The sequence below is a fragment of the Lathyrus oleraceus genome, chromosome 3 (assembly GCF_024323335.1).
Source record: "Lathyrus oleraceus cultivar Zhongwan6 chromosome 3, CAAS_Psat_ZW6_1.0, whole genome shotgun sequence".
NCBI classification, from domain to species: domain Eukaryota; kingdom Viridiplantae; phylum Streptophyta; class Magnoliopsida; order Fabales; family Fabaceae; genus Lathyrus; species Lathyrus oleraceus.
In genome coordinates, this window is record NC_066581.1 from 34,277,558 (window position 1) to 34,304,765 (window position 27,208).

General features: G+C 36.2%; 3 protein-coding genes across 3 annotated transcripts; 2 read left to right on the forward strand and 1 right to left on the reverse strand.

The window, feature by feature from the left end:
* Positions 1-2,019: 2,019 nt before the first annotated feature.
* On the forward strand, positions 2,020-2,642 carry LOC127129506 (uncharacterized). The gene is made up of 3 exons (XM_051058674.1): positions 2,020-2,147; positions 2,235-2,471; positions 2,594-2,642. The coding sequence occupies exons 1-3, from the start codon at positions 2,020-2,022 to the stop codon at positions 2,640-2,642; spliced, it is 414 nt and encodes a 137-aa protein (XP_050914631.1).
* A 1,358-nt stretch (positions 2,643-4,000) lies between these two features.
* Positions 4,001-20,073, reverse strand: LOC127132313 (coiled-coil domain-containing protein SCD2). Its single transcript, XM_051061236.1, has 21 exons — positions 19,955-20,073; positions 19,542-19,856; positions 19,360-19,410; positions 19,233-19,286; positions 18,926-18,991; positions 18,441-18,838; positions 18,275-18,356; positions 15,503-15,544; positions 15,221-15,283; positions 14,697-14,750; positions 14,189-14,212; positions 13,821-13,889; positions 13,623-13,703; positions 13,481-13,541; positions 13,026-13,133; positions 12,732-12,847; positions 5,875-5,944; positions 5,485-5,526; positions 5,145-5,185; positions 4,944-5,070; positions 4,001-4,291 (listed from the first exon to the last, which is right to left on the reverse strand). Exons 2-21 carry the CDS (start codon positions 19,854-19,856, stop codon positions 4,170-4,172), a joined length of 1,986 nt encoding a protein of 661 aa, XP_050917193.1. The 5' UTR covers positions 19,955-20,073; the 3' UTR covers positions 4,001-4,169.
* Positions 20,074-23,832: 3,759 nt separating this feature from the next.
* LOC127132314 (uncharacterized) lies at positions 23,833-26,643 on the forward strand. Its single transcript, XM_051061237.1, has 4 exons — positions 23,833-24,080; positions 24,441-24,558; positions 24,657-24,888; positions 26,256-26,643. The coding sequence occupies exons 1-4, from the start codon at positions 23,929-23,931 to the stop codon at positions 26,282-26,284; spliced, it is 531 nt and encodes a 176-aa protein (XP_050917194.1). The 5' UTR covers positions 23,833-23,928; the 3' UTR covers positions 26,285-26,643.
* The last annotated feature ends 565 nt before the right edge of the window (positions 26,644-27,208 follow it).

A 27,208-nucleotide genomic window follows, 5' to 3' on the forward strand; every position in this document is an offset into this window, starting at 1 on the left:
CCCTTTCCCGACTGTTAGGATACGAGTTGTCTTACTCGACTATCCGTGTAATCGTCATCCAATCAAAAACATCATAACCAATCAAACAAAATATCCAACATATTAATCCAACTTGTCACCCCCGTGTGACTGAAACTCTTTTCAGAAAGAACACTGTTAATCCTTTCCAATGCGCACAACAAACTAATGCTTAAGCCTCCGCCGAGAGTAGACAAGCCAACGTTTAGCCTTTAGGATGCGATCTAAACAGTCGTTCATTAAAAGACACCAACCAACCGTAGTTCCCCGAACTACGAATGCTCTGATTTCCTTATTACACCATAAGGATACGTAGGCAGGAGATTGTTGTATCTTCGCGAGCACACTAATAAAAACCCTCCCCTTTCCCTTTCTGAGGTTCTCATCCATTTCTATTTTCAATATTTTGTAACCCAAAAATAACAAACAAACATAAATTAACACTCGAAACACAAATTAGAACTAAAAGGTTCCCGTTGAGTACAACGGACGTAAGGGGTGCTAATACCTTCCCCTTACGTAATCCACTCCCGAACCCGAATATGGTTGCGACGACCATCATTCCATTTCCTAAAGGTTTTATCGATATTTTCCTATCCCTTCATTGGGATAAATAAAGTTCGGTGGCGACTCTGTTCGAACACTAAATATTTTCCGCGACCATCGCGAGGAATCGTATTTTTCGAGATGCGACACCAGCTAATCAGATCTTCAATCATACAAAGATTGCCATTAATTGTGCAATCATAAAACACCAGACATTCACACTGAATGTTCTGTGTACAGGATGTCATGACATCGGGTCTGACATCCTGGAAAAATCTTGCATAATCCAATAATTCCTTTTATAACTTCCAGCAGGTACAACCATATCAGATGCCATGACCTTGTGTATGTCATCTGAAACAATCATGCATGAACATGTCTTTCATTTAAGCTCCAGCAGGTACAACCAATATCAGAAGCCATGGCATTGTATGTGGCATTCTGAAATAATCCTGCATGAACATGTTCTTGAACTCCAGCAGGTACATAGGATATCTCATGTTAAGACATCACACATAACATCTTGTGAACACTCTTTGTTTTACCAAAATTTGTGCCAACACTTAGAATCAACAATAATTGATCAGTCAAGTGGAAATTCTGGAGATGCATTTTCAAAAGTTTGGGGCGGGGTTTTAAAAATTACTGTCATCTTTGCATGTCAGATATTCCCGGAGATGCATCTCCAGAATAATTTGATAAAGATAGAGTTGCATGATCACATAATCATACTTATTTTCATTACAAACCCTCACTAAAAACCCTTCCATTCTCAATCCCCATTTTCACTCCAAATCTCAAATCTTGTGGTTCATCATATCAAAGGGATAAAAAGAAGTTGGAATTCCATGTAAAGATCATTTATTTCAAGCCTTATTGCACACATTAATCTTGTTTCAGAAATGTATCTCCAGAACGAGTATGGACTTTTCAGGAAATGCATTTCCGGTATTAGTATGTGTTCATTTATTCATCTATGTTTACAATAGTATCGCTTATTTACTGTTTTGTGGTCATTGTTTTCATTAGATATGGTGCACCCCAATGTGTTTCTCAAATAAGTTGTGTCTCCGAATGTCAAATGTGTTGTTGTGAAGGCGATAAATATTGACAACCAATTTAATAATGAGCAAGAGTTTGAATCTCGTGATCAGATGCTTCAATGGATTCATATGGAGGCCTCCAAACTGGGATTTATTGTGGTTATCAGAAGATCCAATAATGGTTCAGATAGAAGATGCGTTTTTGTGCAATGGCGTGCGAAAGAAGCAAGAAATATAGACATTCTCTCTAGATTTTAAACGAGACGACATCGGTTCAAGAAAATGTGAGTGTCCCTTTAAAGTGTGTGTTTATATGTTGGCAAATAATAACTGAAGATTTATTGTGATGTGTGGTTTGTATAACCGTGATTTGTGTGAAAAGCTAGTCGGTCATGCAATTGTGTGTCGACTCATGTCGGAAGAGAAGGAATGTGTTGCTGACATGACTTTGAATTCGGTTCAACCGAAAAATATACTTGTAACTTTGAAACGTAAAAGACCCGAAAATATCTCAAATATCAAGCAAGTGAACAATATTCGGTACCGAATTAACAAGACACTTAAGGGGGATAGAAATGAAATGTAACAACTTTTGAAACTGTTGGATGATAACAATTATGTGTCTAGGTACCGGATGTACGAGGATGGAGTTACCGTTAGAGATATACTTTGGACTCATCCTGATTCCATAAAGTTGTTTAACACATTTCCTATTATGCTCATACTTGACTCAACGTACAAGACCAACAAGTATAGACTTCCATTATTGGAGATGGTTGGTGTTACCCAAACTAAGAAGATCTATTCTGTCGGATTTGCATTTCTAGATAGCGAAAAAAGGAGAATGTTAGTTGGGCCTCAGAGGTGTGTCGGACAATGTTGTAGAACCAAGATGGAATACTTAAAATGATTGTTACCGACCGTGATACCGCTTTGATGAGTTTGGTTGCAAATATATTTCTTATTTCTTATGCATTACTTTATAGGTATCACATAACAAAGGATGCAAGAGTTCGACAAATTGAGCAACATTGAAAGAGAATCAAATGCACAAAAGTCAAAAGGGGTACCATCCATAGATTTAGCTTATGACAAATGTTTTGATTCGTTTTAATTTCCTGTTTACCCAAACAAATAAATGTATGTAATTGTGTCTCAATATTAATGAAGTGTAACTTTTTGATATTTTAATAAAAAATTATCTTTCTCATAACATTTATTCATTTATAAAAAAAATGTCTTCAATTAAGTTATGTTTTCAAAGGTTGTCTTTTCTGCCTCTTCAGGAGAGGTTCCAGAGATGTATCTTCGGAACAAGATAATAGGGTGCAGAATCGGAGATATATCTCAGGAATCAACATGTCAGATTTTGAATGTTTCACATTTGTCTACGGCTTCTATAAATTAAGGTGTTCTTGTTGTTTATTTCGTACAAACTGAAAATGTCTCAAGTGTCACAAATAAACATCAATTAGTATGTCGCAAATGTCTCCTTCTCCAACGCGACTCCCGGGCGAAAGTTTAAGCTCAACGAGTACACATCTCTTGCATATACTAAATACGAAATCCATAATCTCTTACCTTACGGAGACAATCGAATAATTATGAAGCTCGAGTACCGTTCATCGTCGATTGACAACGGAGGGAAGATTGAGTTCAGCAACTTTGAGCTCAAGACGAATGCAGATGTAAGGGTTATGTGGAATATATTTTTCCGTTTCGAAACAAAAGTTCCGCTCGAGTTGGAAGCGACGATTTCAAGATCGATCGAAGATATTGTGAAAATGTTGAAGCATTCAGCTGAATATTGAAGTGTAATGTTGCATTTTATGTTAAAGTCATCTATGTAATGCTTATTTTATTTTATGAATTTTAATTTATTTTGTCAAATTATATATTTTTGGTGTCTGCTTCTGCTACTATTGTTTAAACGCTTCAAAAATGTATCTACGGATATCTACCGGAGATGTATCTCCGATATTAAAAAAAACTCAATTTATAGGAAGTCAATCAGAATGATCTACGTTGAGTGTGTATTTGATGCGTCCAGAGATACATCTCCGAAAACTGGAGAGCAGTTTAATATTTTTGCGTAGTATGTAAGTAACATATATGATGCATTAAGAAATTCTCTTTATCAAGAGAATTTTCAAATTTTCTTAGGATGCTTCTCCACCACTTAGGATGAGAGAAACAATCTCCTCCAACAATCCCATCTCAAACTCGCGAGTTCAACCAAGCCATGCACTCCAGAAATATTGACTGTATTGTGCATGAAACCATGGACGCTCGGAAAATTGTTCCATCCTACGAGCCAGCCAGCCAGCGATCTTGACTTAAAATGTGTGTAAAAACTAAAAACCAAAATGTAATATATTTGTGGGGACTGAACATGTTTAAACCATATTATTAACATAATTTTTACATTATCATAACAACAGAGAATATTGTTTCTACAAATTATAATACTCTGAAAGTATTGCATATTCATCCAACTCAATGTGAGGGATAGCTTGGACAACAAGAAACTGAAAGTAAAAAAACCTATTTAGCTGTCAATTATCAAAAGTCGGATCGACTGGGCACTTTGGAATTGTCAATATCTTGTTCCAATTCTTTGCGAGATTCATCCCACAACTGTGCTTCAATTCCCAATTTCCTTACTTCTGCAAGTCCGCGTTCAACTGCAAAAGTGATATGTTAGAATAGCAAATCCTACAGATTTAGGGTGTGTTTGATTTAGTTTTTAAAAACAGTTTTTTTGTTTTCAAAATTTATAAAATTAAAAATTTGTTTGATTACAATGTTCTAGAAAACTGTTTTTAAAAACTCTTTCATTTTTATTGTTTTTAAAAGTGAAAAACAAAAACAGGTTTAACATGTTTTTCATTTTTAATTTTGGATTTCTGAATTTCTGTTTTCATTTGAGTTATCATTTTTTATTTTCTCATTTTTAAAACTGTTTTTAAAAATAATTTATCAAACAAATATTTCTATTTTCTCATTTTTAAAACAGTTTTGAAAAGTCATGTTACCAAATAAATTTTTTAATAGTTCTCTTCTTAAAAATACTTTTCTAAAATAATTTTATAAAACATATTTTAAAAAGTGAAAAGCAAAACTGATTCAAACGGGCCCTTAGTTTTTTTTTGTTATGCAAGTTACCGAGTACAAATTGTGTTTAAATACTGCAATCCATGATTACAATAGATGAGTCGGTCTCAATTTTCACCCAAAAAAGATGAATATGGTGTAACCTATTCTGTAATAGTTCTTGAGACTTGCAAGTTGCAATGTAGTAATTACAAGGGATAGAGAGAATGGAATTGACTGTACCATCAACTGCATCTTGTGAGGAAGGGGTCTTAGAGTTATGACTGATCCAATACTGTAAACGCTCATCTGCAATTTCAGGTTCTATTTCGTGTCGTTTTGCTCTTCTCCAAATATAAGTAAGCCATGCCTAAGGATATAAAAATAGGACGTGACTGAGGGGCACCGTAACGAAACACAATGAATTTCATTGTTTGCACATACCTGCTTAAAAGATACATCTTCAGCCTCCTCCTTGCTCAATTCTGAAAGTAAAAATTTGTTTTTGAAAGAGTTATAACATGTTAATATTACTTTTTTAATGATAGTTTAGGTCCCACAGCAGTGTAAATGTGAATCAAGTTGCAGACATGATAGTTGTTAGGACCATACACAAGGTCGCGTATGAAATTGAATTGTCAAATTGTGTTCCCTCGACGCACAAAGCTTAAGGGCAACAAACTTGTCTTCTCATAATAGACAAATTGCAAAGCAGAGCTTAATACATGTTTACTAATGGACATAAATATTATTACAAATGCAAAGGGTGACATGGAAAACTTACGAAACGCATCACACTGTCCTTCATGCGGTAGCTTTAAGTCATCTATATCCAAAAAATCAAGAGTCAGGCTCCATATATATAGAAATATTTGACAGAACATAACTCACTTAGTATCGATGGATTGTTTTTGTATGATCACAGGTCACAACTAATAATTCAAATCACTTAGGCTCACAACAAACAACAAAAATGCACCAGTTAACTATTTTAATAATAAAAAATACTGATTTTTCTTTTTATCTTTAAAAAATTTAAATTTGTGGTTGTGATCACACATGTATTACTCAATATCGATTTTAAAAAATCTGATCACACATGAATACAATATATGAGATGACAACTACATTGGCAGATAAAAATTTAACAAATATGCATTATAGAAATTTGCACCTGAAAAACCAGCTTTCAGTACACTCGGTCGCCTATGTTGAGCCAATGCGACTGCCAATGCTTCTTCTACCTTCAAAACAATTACAACAAAGAAATGCAGCCATAAGAAACCCCCTTTGTTTTCCTTGATAACTATCAATTGCCATTGAATAAATCAAAACACTGCACAAGGCTTTTATTTTCTTTATTTCCATAATGAGAAGTTTTAAGAAAATACAACACACAATTATACTTTTTTTTAAAAACTTTTTCTTTATCATTGGATCAAGCTACATGGCCCTATTGGAAGAAAGATAGCTCAAATCATTCAATGTGGTCAGTTTAATAATGTGAATTTCACTGGATAACAGACGTGATTTTAACACAATATGAGGTGAAGTTCAACTAGACAAGAGTGTAGCTGAAGCAGAGACGGCTAATTGACGGCTGGATGATTAGGAGTTTGTTGCTTCTGTTGCTGAGTAATCGAGTTGGTTATTTCTCTTTTTTTGTGTTACTATATAAATAGCTCCATTGAGCTCAAGTTTCATTTGTTATGTAATTTGAGCTAAATGGAGCTATTTAAAAAGGGACGGACGGAGTATTCTGCAATGGAATATTATTATTTCTTAGTGAGTTGCAAGTGTCCACATAATCAGAAAGGATAAAACATGAAGAATCTGAATGAAAAGGTATAGAAGCTTTGAGCAAGTCAACCCTTGCCAAACACCTTCTTCCCTTTGATCAAAAAGGCCTTTTTGATAAAGAATATTTTCTTGTAACAAAGAACTGGCACAAACTATTAAGATAAAAAGATTTAAGAGGATATCTAGGTCTTAAATTCACGTTGCCAATTGGTGTTACTGAAACTTCGGAATTACTTGGTTAGAGTACAAATCTATGAGACAACCTAGTGTATAAATCCAAAAGGTTTAGGGAATGACAAATGTGAGGGGTATGATGCATATATTAGTTGTAACTGCTTAGACGGTTATATATAGTTAGTTTGGGTTGTTATAACTGTTTTTGACAGTTATAAATAGTTAGAAACTAACCATTCCATGTATGCTATTATTGAATAAATGAAATTCTCCCTTCCTATCTCTACTCTCTATTCTCTCTCTCTACATTCTCCATCTTTTCCCTATCATTGGTATCTAGAGCCTGTCGACCTCGGCCACACCATTCATGGCAGAAGCGACGCGACTGCAGAACGCCATTCGTGAGGCGGAGGAACGCATCATGGCGACAGTGGAGCCATGTATCACGAGGCAAATTCGTGAATTGGAGAATCGTTTCGAAACTCAATTCACCAATGTGCAAGAAGCCATGCGCGGAATTGGATTGCAGATGTCGGAGTTAACGGCGGCGCGTCGCCATGGCGGCGCCGGCGACAGTGCAACTCGACCAGCAACGCGATTAACGCGTCTGGATTTTCCAAAATTCACTCGAGACGATGTGGAATCTTGGATCGCGAAATGTGAACGTTTTTTTTTCGTTGGATGGAACGCAAGAAGGGGACAAGGTCTCGGTTGCGAGTATCGCTCTTGATGATAACTCTTTTCGTTGGTTCCAAAGTCTAGAACAGGGATCGAATGGCCGATTGACATGGCCGAATTTCACCGAGGCATTGAAGATGCGATTTAGCCTCGAGTTCGATTCACCTATGGAAGAACTCAAGAAATTGGTGCAAACTGGTTCGCTGGAAGCATATCAGGAATCGTTCGACAATCTGATGGGTAGAACAGCGTTGACAGAATCTCAAAAGCTCCAGTGCTATTTGGGAGGCCTTCAACAGGAATTGTGTAATGGTGTGAAGATGTTCGCCCCGCGTACGGTGTTGGAAGCTACTCGTATTGCAAAGTTGCAAGAACGAAGCTTGGATTTGTTGCAGAAACGGTTGGTGCCGGCAAATCGAACCCAAAGTTCTTGGAGTGAGAAGAAGAATACAGTTTCTAACACCTTTGACAAGAAAGTGATGCCTCAGGAGAAGAAAGGGATTGTCGAAGGTTCTCAGAAGAGCATTTTGGGAAAGCCGGCATATACGTTTCAGAAGAAACTTTCCCCTAAAGAAATGGATGAACATAGGGCTCAAAACTTGTGTTTTTTCTGTCATGACAAATTCTTTCCTGGACATGATTGTCCCCAGAGGAAAAAAATGCAAGTTTTCCTTATGGAGGTTGGGGAGGAAAATCAATTAGACTCAATTGAAGTTGATTCTGTTTCTGGGGAAGTGTCTAATGAGCCTATTCAAAGTGTTGATCCTACTGTTTCTCTTAATGCCATTCAGGGAGACTCTTCTCATCCTATGATGAGATTGATTGGCTGGCTGGGCAAAAAGAGAGTTCATGTACTCATAGACACTGGCAGCACTCATAATTTCATTAGCCAGAAATTATGTAAGGAGGGGCTTAATATTCTACAACCGATGCATCCCTTGCGGATAACTGTAGCTGATGGCGGGCTTATACATGGTGCAGGACGGTGTGAAGGCATCAGGTTAAAGCTTCAAGGGTATGACTTTCTTACTGACGCTATTGCTATACCATTGTCTAGTTGTGATGTTATATTGGGCATGCAATGGTTAAGGCAATGGGGTGTCATACAATGGGATTTCACCAATATGGCTATGGAATTCTCTATGAATGGTATGAATGTGAAGTTGCAGGCTGTTAAAGAAAATAAAAGTAAGGTGGTTTCTGCTTCTAAATTACATCAATTAGTGGTGGAAGATAGCTTCTGTTACATGCTACAGCTACTACCTTGTTCAGCAGAGGCAGTGTGTTGTTCTGTGACCACTAAGGAGCTAGAGGATCCGGTGATGACGGCGCATAGAGAATCTGTTTTACAGGAGTTCCAGGAGGTCTTTGAAACACCTACTGAGCTGCCACCCTTTAGGGGTATTCATGATCATCAAATTGTGCTAAAGGAGGGTTCTAACCCAGTTAGTTTAAGACCTTATAGATATCCACCAGCTCAGAAGGATATCATTGATGGTATGGTTAGGGAGCTCTTGGATTCCGGAGTAATTCAACCAAGTTCTTCCCCTTTTGCTTCTCCAGTTGTGTTAGTCAAAAAGAAAGATGGGAGTTGGCGAATGTGTGTGGATTATAGGAGGTTGAATGAAATGACGGTGAAGGCTAAATTTCCAATTCCCTTGGTGGAGGATTTATTGGATGAATTAGGTGGTGCAGTGGTGTTTTCGAAACTGGATCTTAGGGCTGGATATCACCAAATAAGGATGAAAAGTGAGGACGTACCTAAGACAGCTTTTCAAACGCATGGGGGGCAGTATGAATATGTGGTGATGCCTTTTGGATTGTCCAACGCACCAGCTACTTTTCAGGGCACAATGAACACTATTTTTTCGGGATTATTGAGGAAGTGTGTTCTTATTTTCTTTGATGATATATTAGTGTACAGCCCATCTTTGGAGGCACATGTGGATCATCTCCGACAAGTGTTTCAGATCCTCAAAGCTCACACTTTCTATGTTAAGAAAAGTAAGTGTGCATTCCTCACTACACGGATCGAATACTTAGGTCATTTCATTACACCTATAGGAGTCACTACTGATCCAATTAAAGTTCAAGCTGTGAGAGCTTGGCCGACACCTCAAACAGTTAAGCAATTGAGGGGATTTTTGGGATTGACGGGTTACTACAGGCGGTTCATTAAAGGTTACAGTATTATTGCCTCTCCTCTTACTGATTTACTCAAGCGGGATTCTTTCCATTGGCCCGAAGAGGCACACACCGCCTTCACTACATTGAAAGATGCTTTGAGTAATTCCCCGGTGTTGGCCATCCCTGATATGCAAAAGCCATTTGTGGTTGAAACAGATGCTTCAAGCACTGGAATTGGTGCTGTGCTAATGCAGGACAGGCACCCTGTGGCTTTTATTAGTAAGGTTTTATCTCCTAAAAATAGGCTTTTGTCAGTTTATGACAGAGAATTATTGGCATTGGTTCATGCAGTCTCTAAGTGGCACCAATACCTCTCCCTGAACACATTTACTATCCTTACTGACCAGCACAGTTTGAAGTACTTATTGGAGCAACGTCTATCTACTCCAGCCCAATATAGATGGGTCACTAAGCTCATGGGTCTTTCTTATGAAATTCTGTATAAGAAGGGTAAGGATAATGTGGCTGCAGATGCATTATCTGCCTCTCACGGTGAAGTTTTACAACTGACTGTTTCTTCTATTTCTTCTGAGTTATGGGATTCTCTTCTTAAGAGCTATGAGCATGATTCCGCTTTACAGGGCCTCAAGCTGCAGGTTCTCTCTAATCCAGCCTTGCATCCCCATTTTTCTGTTTTGGACAATTTGCTGTATAGAAAACAGAAGTTGGTCATTCCTAATGATGGACAAGTGCGGCTAGTGATTCTACAATGGCTTCATTCTTCACATCAAGGAGGCCACTCAGGCATCAGGGCTTCTATAGCAAGGATAAAGAGCATGTTTTATTGGAAAGGCCTTGCCAAGGATGTCACAAAGTTCATCCAGCAATGTGAGACTTGCCTTCGATGCAAGTATGAACCGAGAGCTGTTGCGGGTTTACTTCAGCCCCTGCCAGTCCCAGAGGGAGTGTGGCAAAGTATAGCCATGGACTTCATTGAAAAGCTTCCTAAATCTCATGGTAAAGACACGATTTGGGTAGTTATCGATAGGCTGAGCAAATATGCCCATTTTATCCCTATTGCTCACCCTTTTACTGCATCCAAATTAGCTGAAATTTTCATTGCTGAAATCTACAAGTTACATGGTGCACCCGCCAACATCGTGAGTGACAGAGATCCCTTATTTACGAGTAAATTTTGGGGTTCTTTTCTTGGTCAGTTAGGCATTTCACAGAGCTTAACGACAGCTTATCATCCTCAATCGGACGGTCAAAGCGAAGTCTTGAACCGTTGCTTAGAACATTACTTGCGGGCTATGACATGGCAGCGGCCTAAGGAATGGGTCAATTGGTTACCGTTGGCTGAGTGGTGGTACAATACCACTTACCATTCCGCTATTCAAGCTACCCCTTATGAGATTGTGTATGGCCAAGCACCACCACTGCATCTTCCTTATTGCCCTCAAAGTACCAAGGTCGAGGCGGTCGATCGAAGCTTCATTGTAAGGGAAGAAATGATCCAGAAATTACAGGGTAATTTGGTCCGGGCTCAAGCACGTATGAAGCGGCAAGCTGATAAACATCGCAGTGATCGGGAATTTAAGGAAGGAGATTGGGTTTTCCTAAAGTTACAGCCCTATAGACAAGCTTCTGCTCAATATCGTGCTTCCGAAAAGCTTTCTCCTCGGTTTTATGGTCCTTATCAGGTGCTGCATAGGGTGGGAAAAGTTGCATACACCTTGATTCTTCCATCTACTTCGCGGATTCATCCTACGTTCCATGTATCTCTTTTGAAACCGTGTCCTGATGAGAACATTCCCGTGGTTGCACTTCCTGAGGAGTGGGGCAGTTTGGATGATCCTAAGGAACCATTTAAGATTTTGAAGAGGCGCTCCATTCAGAGGCACAATAGGGCGGTTACTGAGGTTTTGATTCAGTGGAAAGGAGAGGCTATGGAAGAGGCTACTTGGGAGTTGCTATACAAACTCAAACTCCAGTTTCCTTATTTTGATGTTACAGCTGTTCCTTGAGGACAAGGAAGATTTTAAGGGGCGGGATATGATGCATATATTAGTTGTAACTGCTTAGACAGTTATATATAGTTAGTTTGGGTTGTTATAACTGTTTTTGACAGTTATAAATAGTTAGAAACTAACCATTCCATGTATGCTATTATTGAATAAATGAAATTCTCCCTTCCTATCTCTACTCTCTATTCTCTCTCTCTACATTCTCCATCTTTTCCCTATCAGGGTAGCTCCTGAATCAATGATCCAGGTGCTATGCTTAGTCATGGAAATAAACCAATACCAATGTTGGCCGTTTGATCAGTAACTTGCAATCCAGCCTGCACCGCTTGAGCTAGTCAATATGTAATCAACTGTTGGATGATGCAAGACAAAATTTGGTGAAAGTATTGATTTGTTATTAGTAACTTGATTCACTATTTGTGAAGATTGTGAGACTTTCCCCGTTTTGTAACCGGGTCATGAAACTAAACAATTCTCCTTTGTTCACTCAAGAATGCCACAATGGTCTGTCTTCGTGTTTCATAGGATGTTTCTGCTTTGAACCTTGAGCGGATTCCAAAATCCAAAGCATAAATAAGCAAATTGTGACTCATATTCCGTTGTTGTTCCCAATCATTTTTGCTTGTCTTGAACAAAAAGAGAAAACATGATAAATGGTGGAAAGAGGATCCATGAAAAGACCTAACCTCTAATTTGATTAAACCTTTCATAGTCCCATAAGGAAGATGAAAACATATTCATTACGACAATAATACCCAAGATCTTGAGCCCTGTTGTTAGGAGTCTCACGTTGAGTAGTCTCAACCAAATATTGAGGCTTGTAAGGGGCTGAGAAATGAGAAAAGCACATGGCTCTATCAGAAGGATGTAGGTAGAAAGGATGACAATGATCTTTCATGATCTACAAAACAAAGAAAATGGACAGAAGCATGATCCAGCTGTGCAGAAGAGCCCCTCAAGCAAGAACTGCAATCTATTAAGCTCACACTTCTGATACCATACTGAACTATTAATGGAAGAGAAAGTAGTGTGCTCATTGATATCATTCAATCTAAAATGAAAAACTGATTATAGTAGTGTTTATCCCTCAATATATATACACCTAAATATACCTTAATCAGAAACTTAATATAACCGCCATCTATTTAATATAACTAGCCCATGATAACATTAGCGTAGTAAAGGACATGTGTGCATATTTTTAAAATAAAGATATAACAAACACCTTTAGAGAAGCCAATTCCCGCAAACCTTGCTCAACAAAAAGCATGTTCTCGATATTTCCCTCTCCAGAAAGTTCATTCAGGTCACGTTGATCTTCTGTATCCTCTAAATCGAGGTCTGTGGCGTGGTGCATAAATTGAGGAAAGTTAATATCACTCGAAATTATACTTATTCATAAACTGATTAATATTTAATACAAAATTAACAAACCGATTAATCAAAACCACATAAACCAGAACCGGTTTAACTAAAACAAGAGTACAGAAAAATTTCCAGCATAGTATATAAAAATTACCTGTTTCTTCTTTAGCTTTCTCTCCTGCAGCCAATACAACATCAACAGGATTAACGGCGAAAGTAGACCAGTACTTGCATTTTGTTTCAGCAATCTCGGCATGAATACCTGCCATATATTTCATTGCCATTAACATTAAATGGAACATGAAAATTTCTCCATTTTATTGTTCATTGCCATTACACTTTCTTTTTTTATTTGTTAAAAACAAATTAGTATCACAAATTTATGTGGTTTTGCGTAAATTTTGATCAAGAGAAAAAGTGTGTTAATAAAAGTACGTTCAATGACTGTGTGCTGCTAGCATTATTCATGTAGGGAAAATCAAATAAGTTGCACTTGAGATTTATCAAAAATATTAAATAAAGATCTGTTAATTCAGTTTTTTTTAACTAAACTAAGAAAATCATAGAACTCATGTTATTATATTTTAAAAACTAATCAAATGACCTTACCATGTTGAAGGCATAAATTCCAATACCGAGCTAGCCAACACCTCTTCAAAACAACCTCTTCCTGAGAGACATAAAGGAAAAACGCATAACTAATGAAGAATGTTAAAATGAATACATTGTTATTATCAACATTAAATCCAACCATTTCTTCCGGCGTGAGTATCATTCGTTGAGTCATAAGTTGAAGCTTCTGCAATGCAGATGCTGTTTCCTCCATAGCATTCTGATAAAAAAATGATATATTTAAATTAAATTTATGAGCATAATATTTATTTGCATCGAAATTGGCAGAAGAAATTGAAACAAAACCATAGAACGTACAAGGTAAAATGCTGGATACCTCAGCATCTGTCTGAAGTGTTATATTGCCATGAAAACCTCCATGTTTTGAAGCATTTTTCAGAGCAGCCTGAAAAGGAAAATGATGTTAGCCACTCTACCTCCTAATGGCTGGGAAAGGTAATTTAGATTTTTAACATGTATTCAAATGATTTCTATACAAAGTGAATTATTAATTCTTGGAATTTTAAACACCATTACTATACAACTATAATTGTTTCTTTGATAAATTGATATGGCAGTAATAGATACATACATGAATGCATAACTACAAGCAACAAAAATCTACAATAGTCCTAGAAGTATGGTTATATAATGGTGAATGCATAAAGAATAGGATAGCATTAGTGAAAAGAAAAGTGCACAAACCTCTCTTTGTTGAAGGGCTGCCTCCTTTCTGAAAAATAAAAAGTACAATACATGTTAGAAAAAAGAAAAATGTTTAGGAAAACTGAATGTATGGGATTACTTGTGGTTCTGTTTAAGTTCACATTGCTATCTAGTGTTATACTAAAACACAAAACACACACGCATGCTCAGCTTGACTATGGTTGTTCTTGTTAATATTAGCTAATACTTGTACCGCAGTTGATCACCTTCTTCAAAAAAAAAACACTTAGATCAAATTGTGGATGGATTTCATTCAAAATTTCAACATATTCATATTGAAATTACATGGTTCAAATTTCAATGGAAACAAGTATTAGAAAACAGGAAAGTACAGAGGATTTATGAAATTACAAGTGGACACAATGTTCACATTTGAAACCATGTCTAAATGGTATGCTAGATGGATTTTATCCAATCAAACCACAAATTTTGAAGTGTCATCTTCCTGATGGGTTTTATGTCATATCAATTCATCTAAGTGCTAAACTTGCCTGCTTAATAGGCGAGCCTCCAAGGTTACCCCTTCTCCAAGATTAGCAACCTGTAAACAAAATACAAAGAAAGTTGGTATAATTGGTGCTTAATGTTCATGTATCATGAAATGCATGATATTGTTTTGTCAAACTCATAAATTAAATGCACTGTTTTTATTAAGAATGTGTTGAATTTTATTCAATATAGTTGGCGATGTATAAAAAGTCAAATTCATTATATGATGTAGCATAACGACCTTAGATGTCAATGTAAATTGTTTATATGTATTCAAATCAAATATACACCAATAATGCATTTTGGCCTTGGCTGACATGAATATCACATTTATGATGTTGCACTACTCCTTTTTTGTGTATGGTGGTTACTATTGCATACTTAAGTTTCTCATCATGGAGTTAAAAAGAAGTTCCTGATCATTAAACCATTTGTAGTGTGTTTTACTTGTGCATTAGACCAGTAAATAAAGAAACGTTGTCAAAGAAAGACAAATATTAGCTGCTCCCTGAAATGTATTACCTGTTGCTCTAGTTGCCTAACTCTCGATTCAGCTTCCTCGCATCTCTCCTCTGCAAGTCGAAGCTGTGAGGATACACATGTTAATATGGCATGCCCAAAAAGTGTGTATGCAAAACATAATCACCTCTAAGAATGAAGAAAAAATTAACGTTACAGTCAACAATGTTTCAACCCAAATATATACGAGATTCGTTCTTCTACATTGTCATGTTACAATTATAAGAACAGCGGCTAAAATCTCAAGTGTCTATAAGGAATAAGGATAACAAATTTATCTATCACCTTTTCATGTAAATTGTCCCTTTCTTCTTGTAGCATATCAAGCTGCATTGAAATTTACTTCTCATTAGTAGATTCCTAAAAAGAGATAACAGTCGCATATGAACAAGGCAGTTGAAGATTAAGAAACGTAAAGATTAAGAAACGTAAATTGTCCCTTTCTTCTTGAGAAAGAATTAGAATTACATGTCTATTTGCTATATTACTAGTAACATTGAGATAACAAGATTTCAAATATACGAGTGTAAGTACAAATGTATAATAGTAATGAGAATTAAATATTATTTTATTCCCTTCAATTATAATGTTTTTTGGTTTTAATCCTAGATGTTTTTCTTTTAAGGTTTTGTTAGGAGTCCAAGAATTGGATTCCAAAGAAAGAACACTCTTTATTAAAAAATAAGAAATAACATGAGAGCAAGCTCTCGTCAAAGGTTTCCTCTTCACAATAGAGTTGCTACTCTATTCACAATTGATTACAATACTTAATACTACCTCCGTTTTTTATTATATGTCACTTTGGAAAAATATTTTGTACCACAATATAAGTCGTTTTATAATACCAATGAATCATTAATGTTATTTTTCCTATTATACCCTTAAATATTTATTATTCTCCCTCCTTTCAATTATATTAATTTGTCTTTCCAATACCATTAATGAAGGATAATTTTGTAAAATCCTTCATAATTTATCTTTTTCATACCATAATTATTAGATTTCTTAATACGTGTGAAAAGTCAAAAACGACTTATAATAAAAAACGGAGGGAGTAATGATTAGCTCTACATTGTATTATCCTATTTATACAAATAACCCTATAACAACCTCGACTAACTAACTCCTAACAGCCCTTAACTACTTTAACTACTCTAACTAACCACTATTCTATATTCTAACAGTACACCCCTCTTTAAAAGAACCTTGTCCTCAAGGTTGACATCTACTATATTCTTCTTGTAAGTGTAATACTTTGATAACATGCATTGGTTTCCCTTTTCTCTTCAACACACTCATATATATTCTTGTCACTTGGATCCCACAATTGTAGAGAATAAGTACCTGCAGCATAGTGCAGTATATCCTTATTTAGGATGATGCCACCTGAATCCCACTGATGGAAATACAAAGATCCATTCACCATTTTCTTCTCTGCTGCCATGGTTAACTTGTCAATTATTTTGCACACTATTATATGCCCCACTCCCGACAGAAATAAAGCCTGGTATGCAAGTGTTTCCTCGACACCTACTTACTCATCCTCATCTGAAAGAACAACTGTCCATTCCGAATCATAATCCTCATTTTCTTCTTGATCTTGATTTAGAGTTTTACCCAAATCACAAAGAAACTTTTCCAATCTTCTATCTTTCTCCTTTCTAAGAGTAGTCTCTTCTCTTTGAATATGCGCGTAACAGGAGATTTCGTCAATGTCGACCTGGTAGGTATTGCTTTTGGATTTACTCTTGTGGTTTAGGCTCAAGAAAATCCCTTGCTGGTGGATTGGAGTCCAAAGGTTGTGGCGAAGGGGGTCGTTTGAACCCAATGTTCGCTAACAACTGCAAATTCTAATCTTGATGTTTTCGTAAGGAAAATTGGTTGTTCGACTGGCCCTTGCACATGGGCTATTTGCCAGTCGTTTCTAAGAGAAATGATCCGCTAAGATCTTGGATCTCTTAAGGAAATGACTACGGCAGTGGAATTGGATTGCTTATGAGTTACAATTTTTCCCCTTCTGACTCTACCACTGGCAAAGACTGAAAATGACACAGCCAACCTTCTCGTCACTCTTCTTCATATTACCAAGAATCTGATCCCTGTATATTTCTTGCTATTTCTCTCGTATCTCCACCACCAGTTAACTCATTTCTTCTAGGAGGTTTTTCTCTCCCTTTGTACTTTTTGCTTCAAGGTTGAAAATCCTTCTACAACTCAGTTATCATTGCTTGCTATGATCTCAAGATTAGATTTGAAGAGAATGACACCCAGTTTGAATTTGGGTCCTCTTGACACTAAGAACTGAACGAGCGTATGGCTTCTCCCTCCATGCTCATGAAAGCCCATTGCAACTAATCGTCCTCGTGAGTTTCTTGAACGTCAAAAATCTTTTCAGCCCTTGCAAGCCATCCAATGGAGTCTTTCCCTCTAAAAGTTGGCAAATTCACCATTTGTGATGGCTCCATCTCCAACAACAATGGCACTCCTAGAAGATCCGGCATGTCGGACCAATTGTTAGGAACCCATGAATTGGACTCCAAAGAAAAAACATTCTTTATTAAAAAATAGGAAATAACATAAACTCAAACTCTCCTCAAGGGTTTCCTTTTCACAATAGAGTTGATACTCTAATCACAATTGATTACAATATTCAATAACTATTAACTACCAAATCTACATTATATTCTCATATTTATACAAATACTCCTATAACAACTTCAGCTAACTAATAAACTAACCAACTTATATAACAACCCTTAATTACTTTAACTACTCTAACTAACCAGTATTCTAGATCCTAACAAATCCATCCCCGCTAATTCAAAAATTGTTAGTTTTAGTCTCTAATGTCATATGTGGCTCGATGAACCGACTATAAGGACTCGATGAACCGATGATAAGAACTAAAAGCAAATGTTCTTGAAGTTGCAAAGACTAAATCCAAACAAAACAAAAATCCTACATGGACTTAAAACCATGAAACACTACAATGGCGGGAACTACAATCATATTTAAACCTAAAAACTACTAAGATTGCATTAATTACATCAACCATACCTCATCCTCAAGCTCAGTAGTTTGACGTGGCGGCTGATTGACATTTTCTCTTACTTTCATACTGCCCAAATCAAGTGACAATCTACATGTTCATTAGATATGCATAGCATTACAAATAAGCATAAAAATCACAAAGCAAATAAATAACAACATTTTCGGATTATACCTTCTGTCTCTTTTAGTAATATCAGGAAGAGACTCCGACGGATGAATACTAAGAGAAGCAGCCGGCCTGAGTGTGATAGGTACACTCGCCGGAACCAACGGAACCACCTTAGAAAGTCCACTAGGCCGCCCGGAGTTCGCTCGAGCAGAAGGCGGTTGATCATTGTTCGCATTACTCGATTGCGATGACCTAGAAAAAGCTAAACTGCGTGCAGAAGGAGACATATCGAGAGCTCGATTCCCCGTTGTTGAACGAGCGGAGGGTGGTTGTTGTTGGTCCCCTTGATTGACATTATGTGTGGCGATTCGTGGCGGAGTTTGGTCGGCGCCGGAGAATGACGATCGGACGCTTGATACGGTTCGTAAAGATTGGGGTTGGTCTTGAACGGAGCGAATTGACTAACAGAAACAAAATCGAAATTGTGTAAATTTGTTATAATTAAGCGAATTTGAGTTAAAGTGAGAATGAAGAATGTGATTAATTACCCCTGGCGGTGGTGCTGGAGAACGTGATCTTGCAGACGGTGGTTGATCTTGAGACGAGCGAAATGACTGATAACAAAACAGAGGTTTCAAATTTTCAAATCAAACAATCTTTTATTCCATATGATGTGAATGTTCTTAAAGAGTTAGAGCTTGTATTTTAGGTTTGGTTATTTTAGTGTATGTTTTACTCTATGGGTGTTTATTTGAATATGCATCTTCCATACAACATCTAACCGAAAGTAACTCTTTGTCATGTTCAAGAACCAAACGCACTTTTAATTATTAAATACTCAAAAATAAATCATACCATTGGAGACCGTGATCTTGCAGAAGGAGCTTGTTCCTGAGAAGAACGAACTGTCTAATCGAAACAACACGAAAATGAGGTTTCAATTTTTCATACAATTTGCAAAATACTGTGAAGCAAAAATTACCATTGGCGATCTTGCTCGTGGTGGAGGTTGATCTTGAGTACTCCTAACTGGCTAATATTCAAACAACAACATTCAATAATAACAACATCAATGTGAATAGAAAGAAAAACTAGGCCAGTATCATTGTATCGCGAAAACTTTTACGTGACTGTGATGGTTTTCTAAAACACTGAATTAGTTACCATGGGAGAACGAGGTCGAATTGGTCTTCTACCAGCGAGTCCAATGCCTCCGGTGCCACTGATTGAAGTGTAGTCAAGAGCAATATCGTCGTCTTCTTCTTCCTCTTCGCCGATTGGTTGATGCGACATAACATGTGCAAGTCTCTGAGCGGCAGCTTTTGTGGAGGTGTTTTGTGCTCTCTTCGACATGGCAACACCGCCGGTGGAGCCTGCACGAACATGACGGTGTATCGGCGACATTATCACCGGCGAAGACGGTGATGCCGGCGCCCCGGTTGTACTTTGCTGTCTGTCGTACATTCTCCGGCGATCCATCTACGTAACAGAAACAAAAAAGGTTAAGAAATGTGATCGCGTTTGCATGGTGATGTTGTTTAACCTTGTTATTACGTTATAGTTAAAATTAGAATTACCTGAGAATTGATGAAAATCTGATGGAAATGGTAAGGAGATTGGAGTGGTGGATCTTTCTATTCGTTCATTGACAGAACAAAATTGCATGGGAGGTATGACGTGGAACGTTTCTATTTTGTAACAGTCTCCGAACATCATGTAACTAATACAGCCATTAGTTAACACAAATCGTTTCTTTCTTATTGGGTAAAATTCATTGACTATCCAGTCATTAAAGTATATAAATTCACTAATATAGTCTCAACATATTGAAAGTAAAGATTAATTTAACAAGTTTACCGTATGGATTATTTTCTAAATTTTATAGATTGTGATATATATTCTTTCCGATTATTAGATTGGACTTTATTACATTTATTATTATAGTATTATTCTTTGCATAATATTTTTATTAAATTATAATTATTTTCAATAATACTTTTGTAAGTATTAGATATTTATAAATAATTATAATTTTAAATAATTTTCTTAAATAATTTTTTTTGTCTAGTCTTAAGTATAACTATTAAAATAATTATTATTTTATGTGTCATAATTATTATTTACTAAAATTTGGTTTTAAAAACATGAATGTATCTCTTATATACAAAATATTTTGAATAATTTAATCATAAAATAAGCCGAACTAACTTTTTACTGTGTATTGGATCGACAAATTAATATTTTTAATGTTTTGTTCATTTAATTTTTTTCAAATATTTTAAATAAAGAGTATGATGACACTCTATCATTGCATACTTTTTGTCGAAGAAATTGAGTCATAAATTTCATTTTTAATGTTTTGTTCATTGCATGCTTCTTTTAAATATTTTTAATGTTTTGTTCATTTTGTCTCCGGATCCGGTCCACTAAGGAAAGGAACAAGAGACTCATAAACTTCATCAAAGTGTTCTTTCTTTCCATACAATCGTGTGTATGATTATTTATGAGCCCTCAACTCTTGGATAAGTTGATGGCGGCCAAGTGTATGATTATCTTCTCCTTTACTGAGTAAAGCCGAAATAGCTTGATATCCATAATTATCACCCCCACTACATTGACGATCTGGTCGATATATTTGTCCATAAAAATCGTCATCTCGTCGTTGAATGAAATTTTTGGCGGAGGCTGCGTCGGAAGTGGTTTGCTAATGTGAGCTCCTTTGACAACACTTTTTTTTTAGATTTTGGAGATGGTGAATCGGGAAAAACTTTGTCACACATGTTCAAAATATGAAGGAGATTGTGTAGTCGAATTTTCATTCAGTGTAGGTTTCACTTTCTTCTGAGCACCTTTTCTTTTTACTAGTTGAAAGGACAATTTCATGTTAGTGGTTTCCGGATAGGAATCTTCCTCAATTGTTCTTTGATGTGGAGTTTCATGTTGTCATCATCTTTTAAAAATCTCTCTTGTATCATTTCTCATTCGATCAAAATAGAGATATTCGATTTACCATCATTCATGACACCATCACCATCAAACCTAAATCTCTTACAATGAGTGCAAACCTCCTCCATTTTTATTGAGTCACCAAGTTTCACTTTTTTAGCAATAACATAAGAACATGGGAGACCATATGTTTTCATAATTGTGCATCCACACTTTGCGTTATCAAAGCCTATATTATCAGCTCGTTTAGCCTCGTGAAAAATATAGTTCAAACCCGCCCGAGAAATGTTACTGACCAACTGAGAATATGAAATGTTGTGTTTAAATCTATGTTCCAAAACTGTGATGCTCCGACCAAATGATGTTTTTATCTCATTATGTTGGTTTTAAATCATGTGGTTCATAGAGTCTCAATCTCTACACAAATCACCCTTACTATTTCCCAACCAATTTTTCAAAGTAGCATGGACAAACTCAACTCTGTTAATTATTGTATTTCTAAGGTGTCTAACACTATTAGTCCATGCACAAACAAATTTCTCCTTCATCTGGTCAAGAATTATGCTTTCAACATATTTCAACAAATCTCGATACTTTTCACACACTTTTTTGAAATGCATAACATAATCGGCATATAGTTCATTTGTGGAAGAATTTATCATACGATTTCATGCATCCATTATTTTTTCCACAACCACACCTGCCTTCACCATTTTTCCATCTTCAGACTCTATCTGTTTCGTCCCTACCACGGGTTTAACCCGACTTCTCACATTCTTTGTTATGTGATACCTACAAAGTAATGCAATGAAATAAGGAAATACCTTTGCAACCGAATTCATCAATGCAGTATCGCGGTCGGTAACAATCGCTCTAGGAATCTTACCTCGACCCTTCAACAATGCCTGACACACCTCTAAGGCCCAAATAAAGTTGTCTTTTTTTCACACTCAAGAAATGAAAACCCAACAGAATATGTCTTCTCAGTTGAGGTAACACCAATCATCTCCAATAATGAAAGTCTATACTTGTTGACCTTGTAGGTTGAATCAAATATGAGCACCGTAGGAAACGTGTTGAACAACTTTATGGAATCATGATGAGTCCAAAATATATCTCTAACGGTAACTCCATCCTCGGGCGTTCGGTACCTAGACATGTAATTGTTATCATCCAACTGTTTCAAGAGTTGTTGCATCTCAGTTCTAACCCCTTAAGCACCTTGTTAGTCAGGTACCGAATATTATACACTTGCTTGATATTTAATATACTTTTGGGTCGTTTCCGTTTCAATGTTGCAAGTATATTTTTCGGTTGAACCATATTCGAGGTCATGTCAGCAACACATTCCTTCTCTTCAGGCATGAGCCGACACACACTAGGATGACCGACTACTTTTTCACAAAAATCATGGTTATGCAAACGACATATCACATTAAATCTCCAGTTTTTGTTTGCCAACATGTAACCACACAACTTGAACGAACACTCTTATTTTCTAAAACAAGGGTCATCTCTTTTAAAATTTCGGAGATGAGTTCGATATTTCTTGTTTCTTTCGCATGTCATTGTTATAAAAGCGCATATTCTATCCGAACCATTATGGGATCTTTCGATAACCACACCAAATCCAAGGTTAGAGGCCTTCATATAAATCCATTGATGCATTTGATCACGAGATTCAAATTCTTGCTTGTTTTTAAATTGGTTGCCAACATCTATGCCTTCACGACAACACCTTGGACATTCGGAGAAACAATTTGTTTTGGAAAAACATCGGAATGCACCATATATAATGAAAATAATTAAAACATAACAACATATAAGCGCTACTGTTGAAGATAAAACTGAAAATCAAACACAGACAACTTCCGAAGATGCATCTCCGAACAAGTTCATATTCATTCCGAAGATACATTTCCAGACACGGCGCTCTTTTTTTCAGAAGAAAAAAAAGCATGATTAATGTGAGCAATGCTGAGGGAAATGAATGATTTTTACTTGAAATTTTATCTTCTTTTGCTCTCTATGATGTGATGAATCAAAAGAATAGAGACTGAGAGTGAAAAAATAGATTGAGAATATAAGTTTTTTTGGTGAAGAGTTTGGTTGAAAATCAACTATGGCAACAATGATTGTGTGATCATGAAGCTGCTTCTTTTATCAAATATTTTCGAAGATGCATCTCCGAAAATATCTGACATGTAAAGATGATCAAAAATTTCAAAATCCCGCCCATAAATTCGAAGATGAATCTTCAGAATTTCCACTAAACATGTAAATAAATAACTTGTAGGACGCCTCTCAAAATGACTTTTGTTGAATATGTAAGAGATGCATATTCGAAAATAGTGAGATTTTTAAAAATCTGAGTGTTACACTAAAAAAAAGTGTATTAGTAAAACAAAGGGTGGTAATAGACACTTGTGAAGGGCTAAGCCCAGATAATTAAAATGGGCCTGTAATTGCATTTTGGCAACATGCGTGGATCTGAGAGAAGAATTATGCGAAGCACGATGATGAACAACGAGTTCGAGTCAGATTCAGAATCATACTGCAAACAAGTTGATTCAGTTTCAGAGCGAGAGAGAGATAAACAGCGAAAATGGTTAGGGAAGTTTCAGAGAGCTGCGTCGATAGCTTGATGACAGAAATGGTTGCGTGCTATTGCAATCGATTCTACGCCAACAAACCTGAACTCGCTGCCCGCAGGATCGAAGCCATTGGTTATCAGGTCGGTCAACAGCTCTCTGAAAGGTTGTTCCAAACCCTAATTCTATCCTCTAACTATCGCTTTCATCATCGAGATCTGTTATGAAAACACCTTTGTAACATTGATCATGCTTTGTTTTCGTAGTTATAATCAAACTTAGCCTAAATAGGATTACTCTATTTCTTGATATTGATGCGATTTTAGATCTAATTCTATGTTATTATGGATCTCTGAAGTGAATTATCTTGAAATTGTAATGAATTGATTAAAATTTGATGTGTGTGCTTCAGATATACGATTGATGTGTTTTTGTATCTAATTGTACGTTATTATGAACTCTGAAGTGAATTATCATGAAATTGTAATTGTAATGAATTGATTAGAATGTGATGTGTGTGATTCAGATATACAATGGAGCGGCCTCGGTTTGGTGATCATTTGGAAGCAATCAAGTTTATTTGCAAGGATTTTTGGTCTGAGGTATTTAAGAAGCAGATTGACAACTTGAAAACTAACCATAGGGTGAGTTTGAAAGATGAATACTGAGCGGGTTGAATTTATAGCTATTGGTATTTTTTTTAATTTGATTTTGATGGTAGTGTTATTTGGTTATGCTGCAGGGTACATTTGTGTTGCAAGATAATAAATTTCCCTGGCTTGCACGGATGTCGGTTGATCCATCTGCTGATAATGTTAGTTCAGTTGAGGATTATTCCGCGCCTACAGCTGAAAGTAAAGCAGCACAGGCTATGAGCATGCATCTGTATTTCCCGTGCGGGATCATTAGAGGAGCTCTTTCCAATTTGGGAATTCCCTGTGCAGTTTCTGCAGACATATCAAGCCTTCCAGCATGTACGTATCTCCCCCTCCTTCTCTCTCTTTTAGACAGAGATAAGAATTTTTTTTTTTAAGGGTAGATAAGAGTTCCATTCCATTTTACATGTTTTCCGGATGCACAATTTGCGTGTGAATAATTTGATCTGTTTGGAAAAGTTTAAATAGGTTCTGACTAGTTCATAGTTACATTGAGAAGTTCAAGAATGTGAGAGCATCATTACTTTTTTAAAGTTTCATTGTTAGATTTGGGATATAGTTTTCTTGATCAAATTTATGTTAGGTGAAGTTGTATGTCTGTGCTTTTTAATTATGCCCAAAATTGTATGCTTTTGCAAAATGTATCACCCAGCTCTTCACCATGAAAGGAAAGCCTAGTGCATAAAGGAATCCGCCCTTATGGGGTATGGTATGGAATAGATGTATTCAGCCTTAGCCCTATCTGTGGAGACCTTAGAGGCTCACAAGACTCTCTCTGTGCCCAGGAAACAGCTGTCTTTCTCACCCTCCAGCTATTAATAAACCTGAAATCGTTTTTTTGGGTAATGTTTTAGTTTATTAAAATTCTAATCAATGATAATCATGTCCACTAAGTTAGCTCCAGTGTTGTCGATTGCGGATGGAGGTCCATGGCGGAGAGCCTAAATCCCGCCATACCGGCCGCTTTGCGATGCCGTTATTGCGGATTATGGCGGAAAACCCGCAATAGCGGACAATATTTACCATTGTGGCAAGCCCAAAAACGGCCATGTATATCGGCCATAGCGGCCATGGCGCCGCAATTTGATAACATGGGTTAGCTCTCAAGTTATTTGTGATCCATGTTTCTTTCCTTTATGGAATATAATTATTTATAAAGTGCTGATGGTAAAGTGGAATACTATGATTCTACTAGCCCTGCATAGTTGCTTCAGTAAAAGAAGTTTAGATTTCACTTCTCTAGAAAATTTAATTTAACACTTTTGTTAATTTAACAACTCAAGCAACATTTTCCGTCTTCACACATAAGAGGGTCTAGACACTTATAAGTTGGTCTATGCTTTCCATGTTTCTATATATTAAACCATCTCATTATTCATGTGTGTGTTCAGTTTATCCTGAACATAACTCAACTATAGGCATGCATCTTGGGCTAGTAATATTATTCACATATGCAGTCTGTATCTGGAATGCACGTTGTTGCTGTCGTCATTATATTGTCGTTAAGTGTGTTTTGCTCTCTTTATTTATGACAGATTGTTATCATTGCAGCATGCAAAATCCTTCATTTTGCATCAAATATAGTTCTAAGCATTTGACCTGAAATTGTCAACCAATGCATGAAAGTTTCTCTTATTTCATTGTTTGCGTGTTTTTCAATCTTCTTTTTACCCATCATTGAACAGGTTCATTTGTTGTCCGTATAAAAGCTTGATAAATTTGTACTACTGCTGCGAGGGTAGCATTAACTTTGTTCAGAACAATTGTTTGGTGTCTGCAACTGTGCTCTTTTGCACCAAAATCGCCGGGTGGAGGAATGTTTCTTTATCATATTTAAACTATCAAATACTATTGACTTGGTTTGTATAGAAAGAGCTCTTGAGGAAGTGTTTTGATAAATGAGGACTTGGTTATTTTGGACACAGATTCGATGTAGATTAGGATAGCATTGCTTCATTCACATACTATGGTTTCTTATATGGAATGAATGCATGGTGGAAAGAAGATGGGGATTTCAGTCTTTATAATGTTATCCCCCTTATATGGAATGAATGCTACCATTATATTTGAAAACTTTTATTTTCTTTCCTCGATCACAAATTGGCTCGACCAGGTTTCTTTATACTTAAAGGACGGGCGTAAATTTATATATTAGAAATTGGAATTTAAATAAAAGACTTAATAGAATCATCATCCTATGCTGTTTCCATTAAGAATGGTAATTTGAGTCCTCGATACGTAAAATTATTCAAGGACTCACATATCTATTATATATAAATGTATGTATGCATCCATTGTTAAATATGTCAATTATATATAATATTTTTTCATTTAACAAAAATATTTTTTCCATTGTTAAATATGTCAATTATATATAATATGTCAATTATATATAACATCCGGTATCCATTGTTAGATATATCAATTATATATAACATCCGGTATCCATTATTAAATATTTTTTCCATTGTTAAATATGTCAATTATATATAAAATCCGGTATCCATAGTTAAATATGTCAATTATATATAATATTTTCTCCATTGTTAAAAGTCACATAGATATACCTTTTTTACTACGGTTTGTATTTCTGCACCACTTTTGTTCTCAAAATGGAATCAATTTTTTTAAGAAATCT

What these genes read in the sequence shown, in the direction of transcription:
- LOC127129506 (XM_051058674.1), top strand. Translation starts at nt 2,020, where the DNA reads ATGTCGGAAGAGAAGGAATGTGTTGCTGACATGACTTTGAATTCGGTT. An exon ending in AAGCAAGTGAACAATATTCG is followed by an intron (nt 2,148 to 2,234) that starts GTACCGAATTAA and finishes TTATGTGTCTAG; the next exon opens with GTACCGGATGTACGAGGATG. An exon ending in ATGTTAGTTGGGCCTCAGAG is followed by an intron (nt 2,472 to 2,593) that starts GTGTGTCGGACA and finishes ATTACTTTATAG; the next exon opens with GTATCACATAACAAAGGATG.
- LOC127132313 (XM_051061236.1), bottom strand. Translation starts at nt 19,856, where the DNA reads ATGGATCGCCGGAGAATGTACGACAGACAGCAAAGTACAACCGGGGCG. An exon ending in CACTTCAGACAGATGCTGAG is followed by an intron (nt 13,704 to 13,820) that starts GTATCCAGCATT and finishes TTTTTTTATCAG; the next exon opens with AATGCTATGGAGGAAACAGC. An exon ending in GAATTTATGCCTTCAACATG is followed by an intron (nt 13,134 to 13,480) that starts GTAAGGTCATTT and finishes AATATATGGCAG; the next exon opens with GTATTCATGCCGAGATTGCT.
- LOC127132314 (XM_051061237.1), top strand. Translation starts at nt 23,929, where the DNA reads ATGGTTAGGGAAGTTTCAGAGAGCTGCGTCGATAGCTTGATGACAGAA. An exon ending in GGTCAACAGCTCTCTGAAAG is followed by an intron (nt 24,081 to 24,440) that starts GTTGTTCCAAAC and finishes TGTGTGATTCAG; the next exon opens with ATATACAATGGAGCGGCCTC. An exon ending in CATATCAAGCCTTCCAGCAT is followed by an intron (nt 24,889 to 26,255) that starts GTACGTATCTCC and finishes ATCATTGAACAG; the next exon opens with GTTCATTTGTTGTCCGTATA.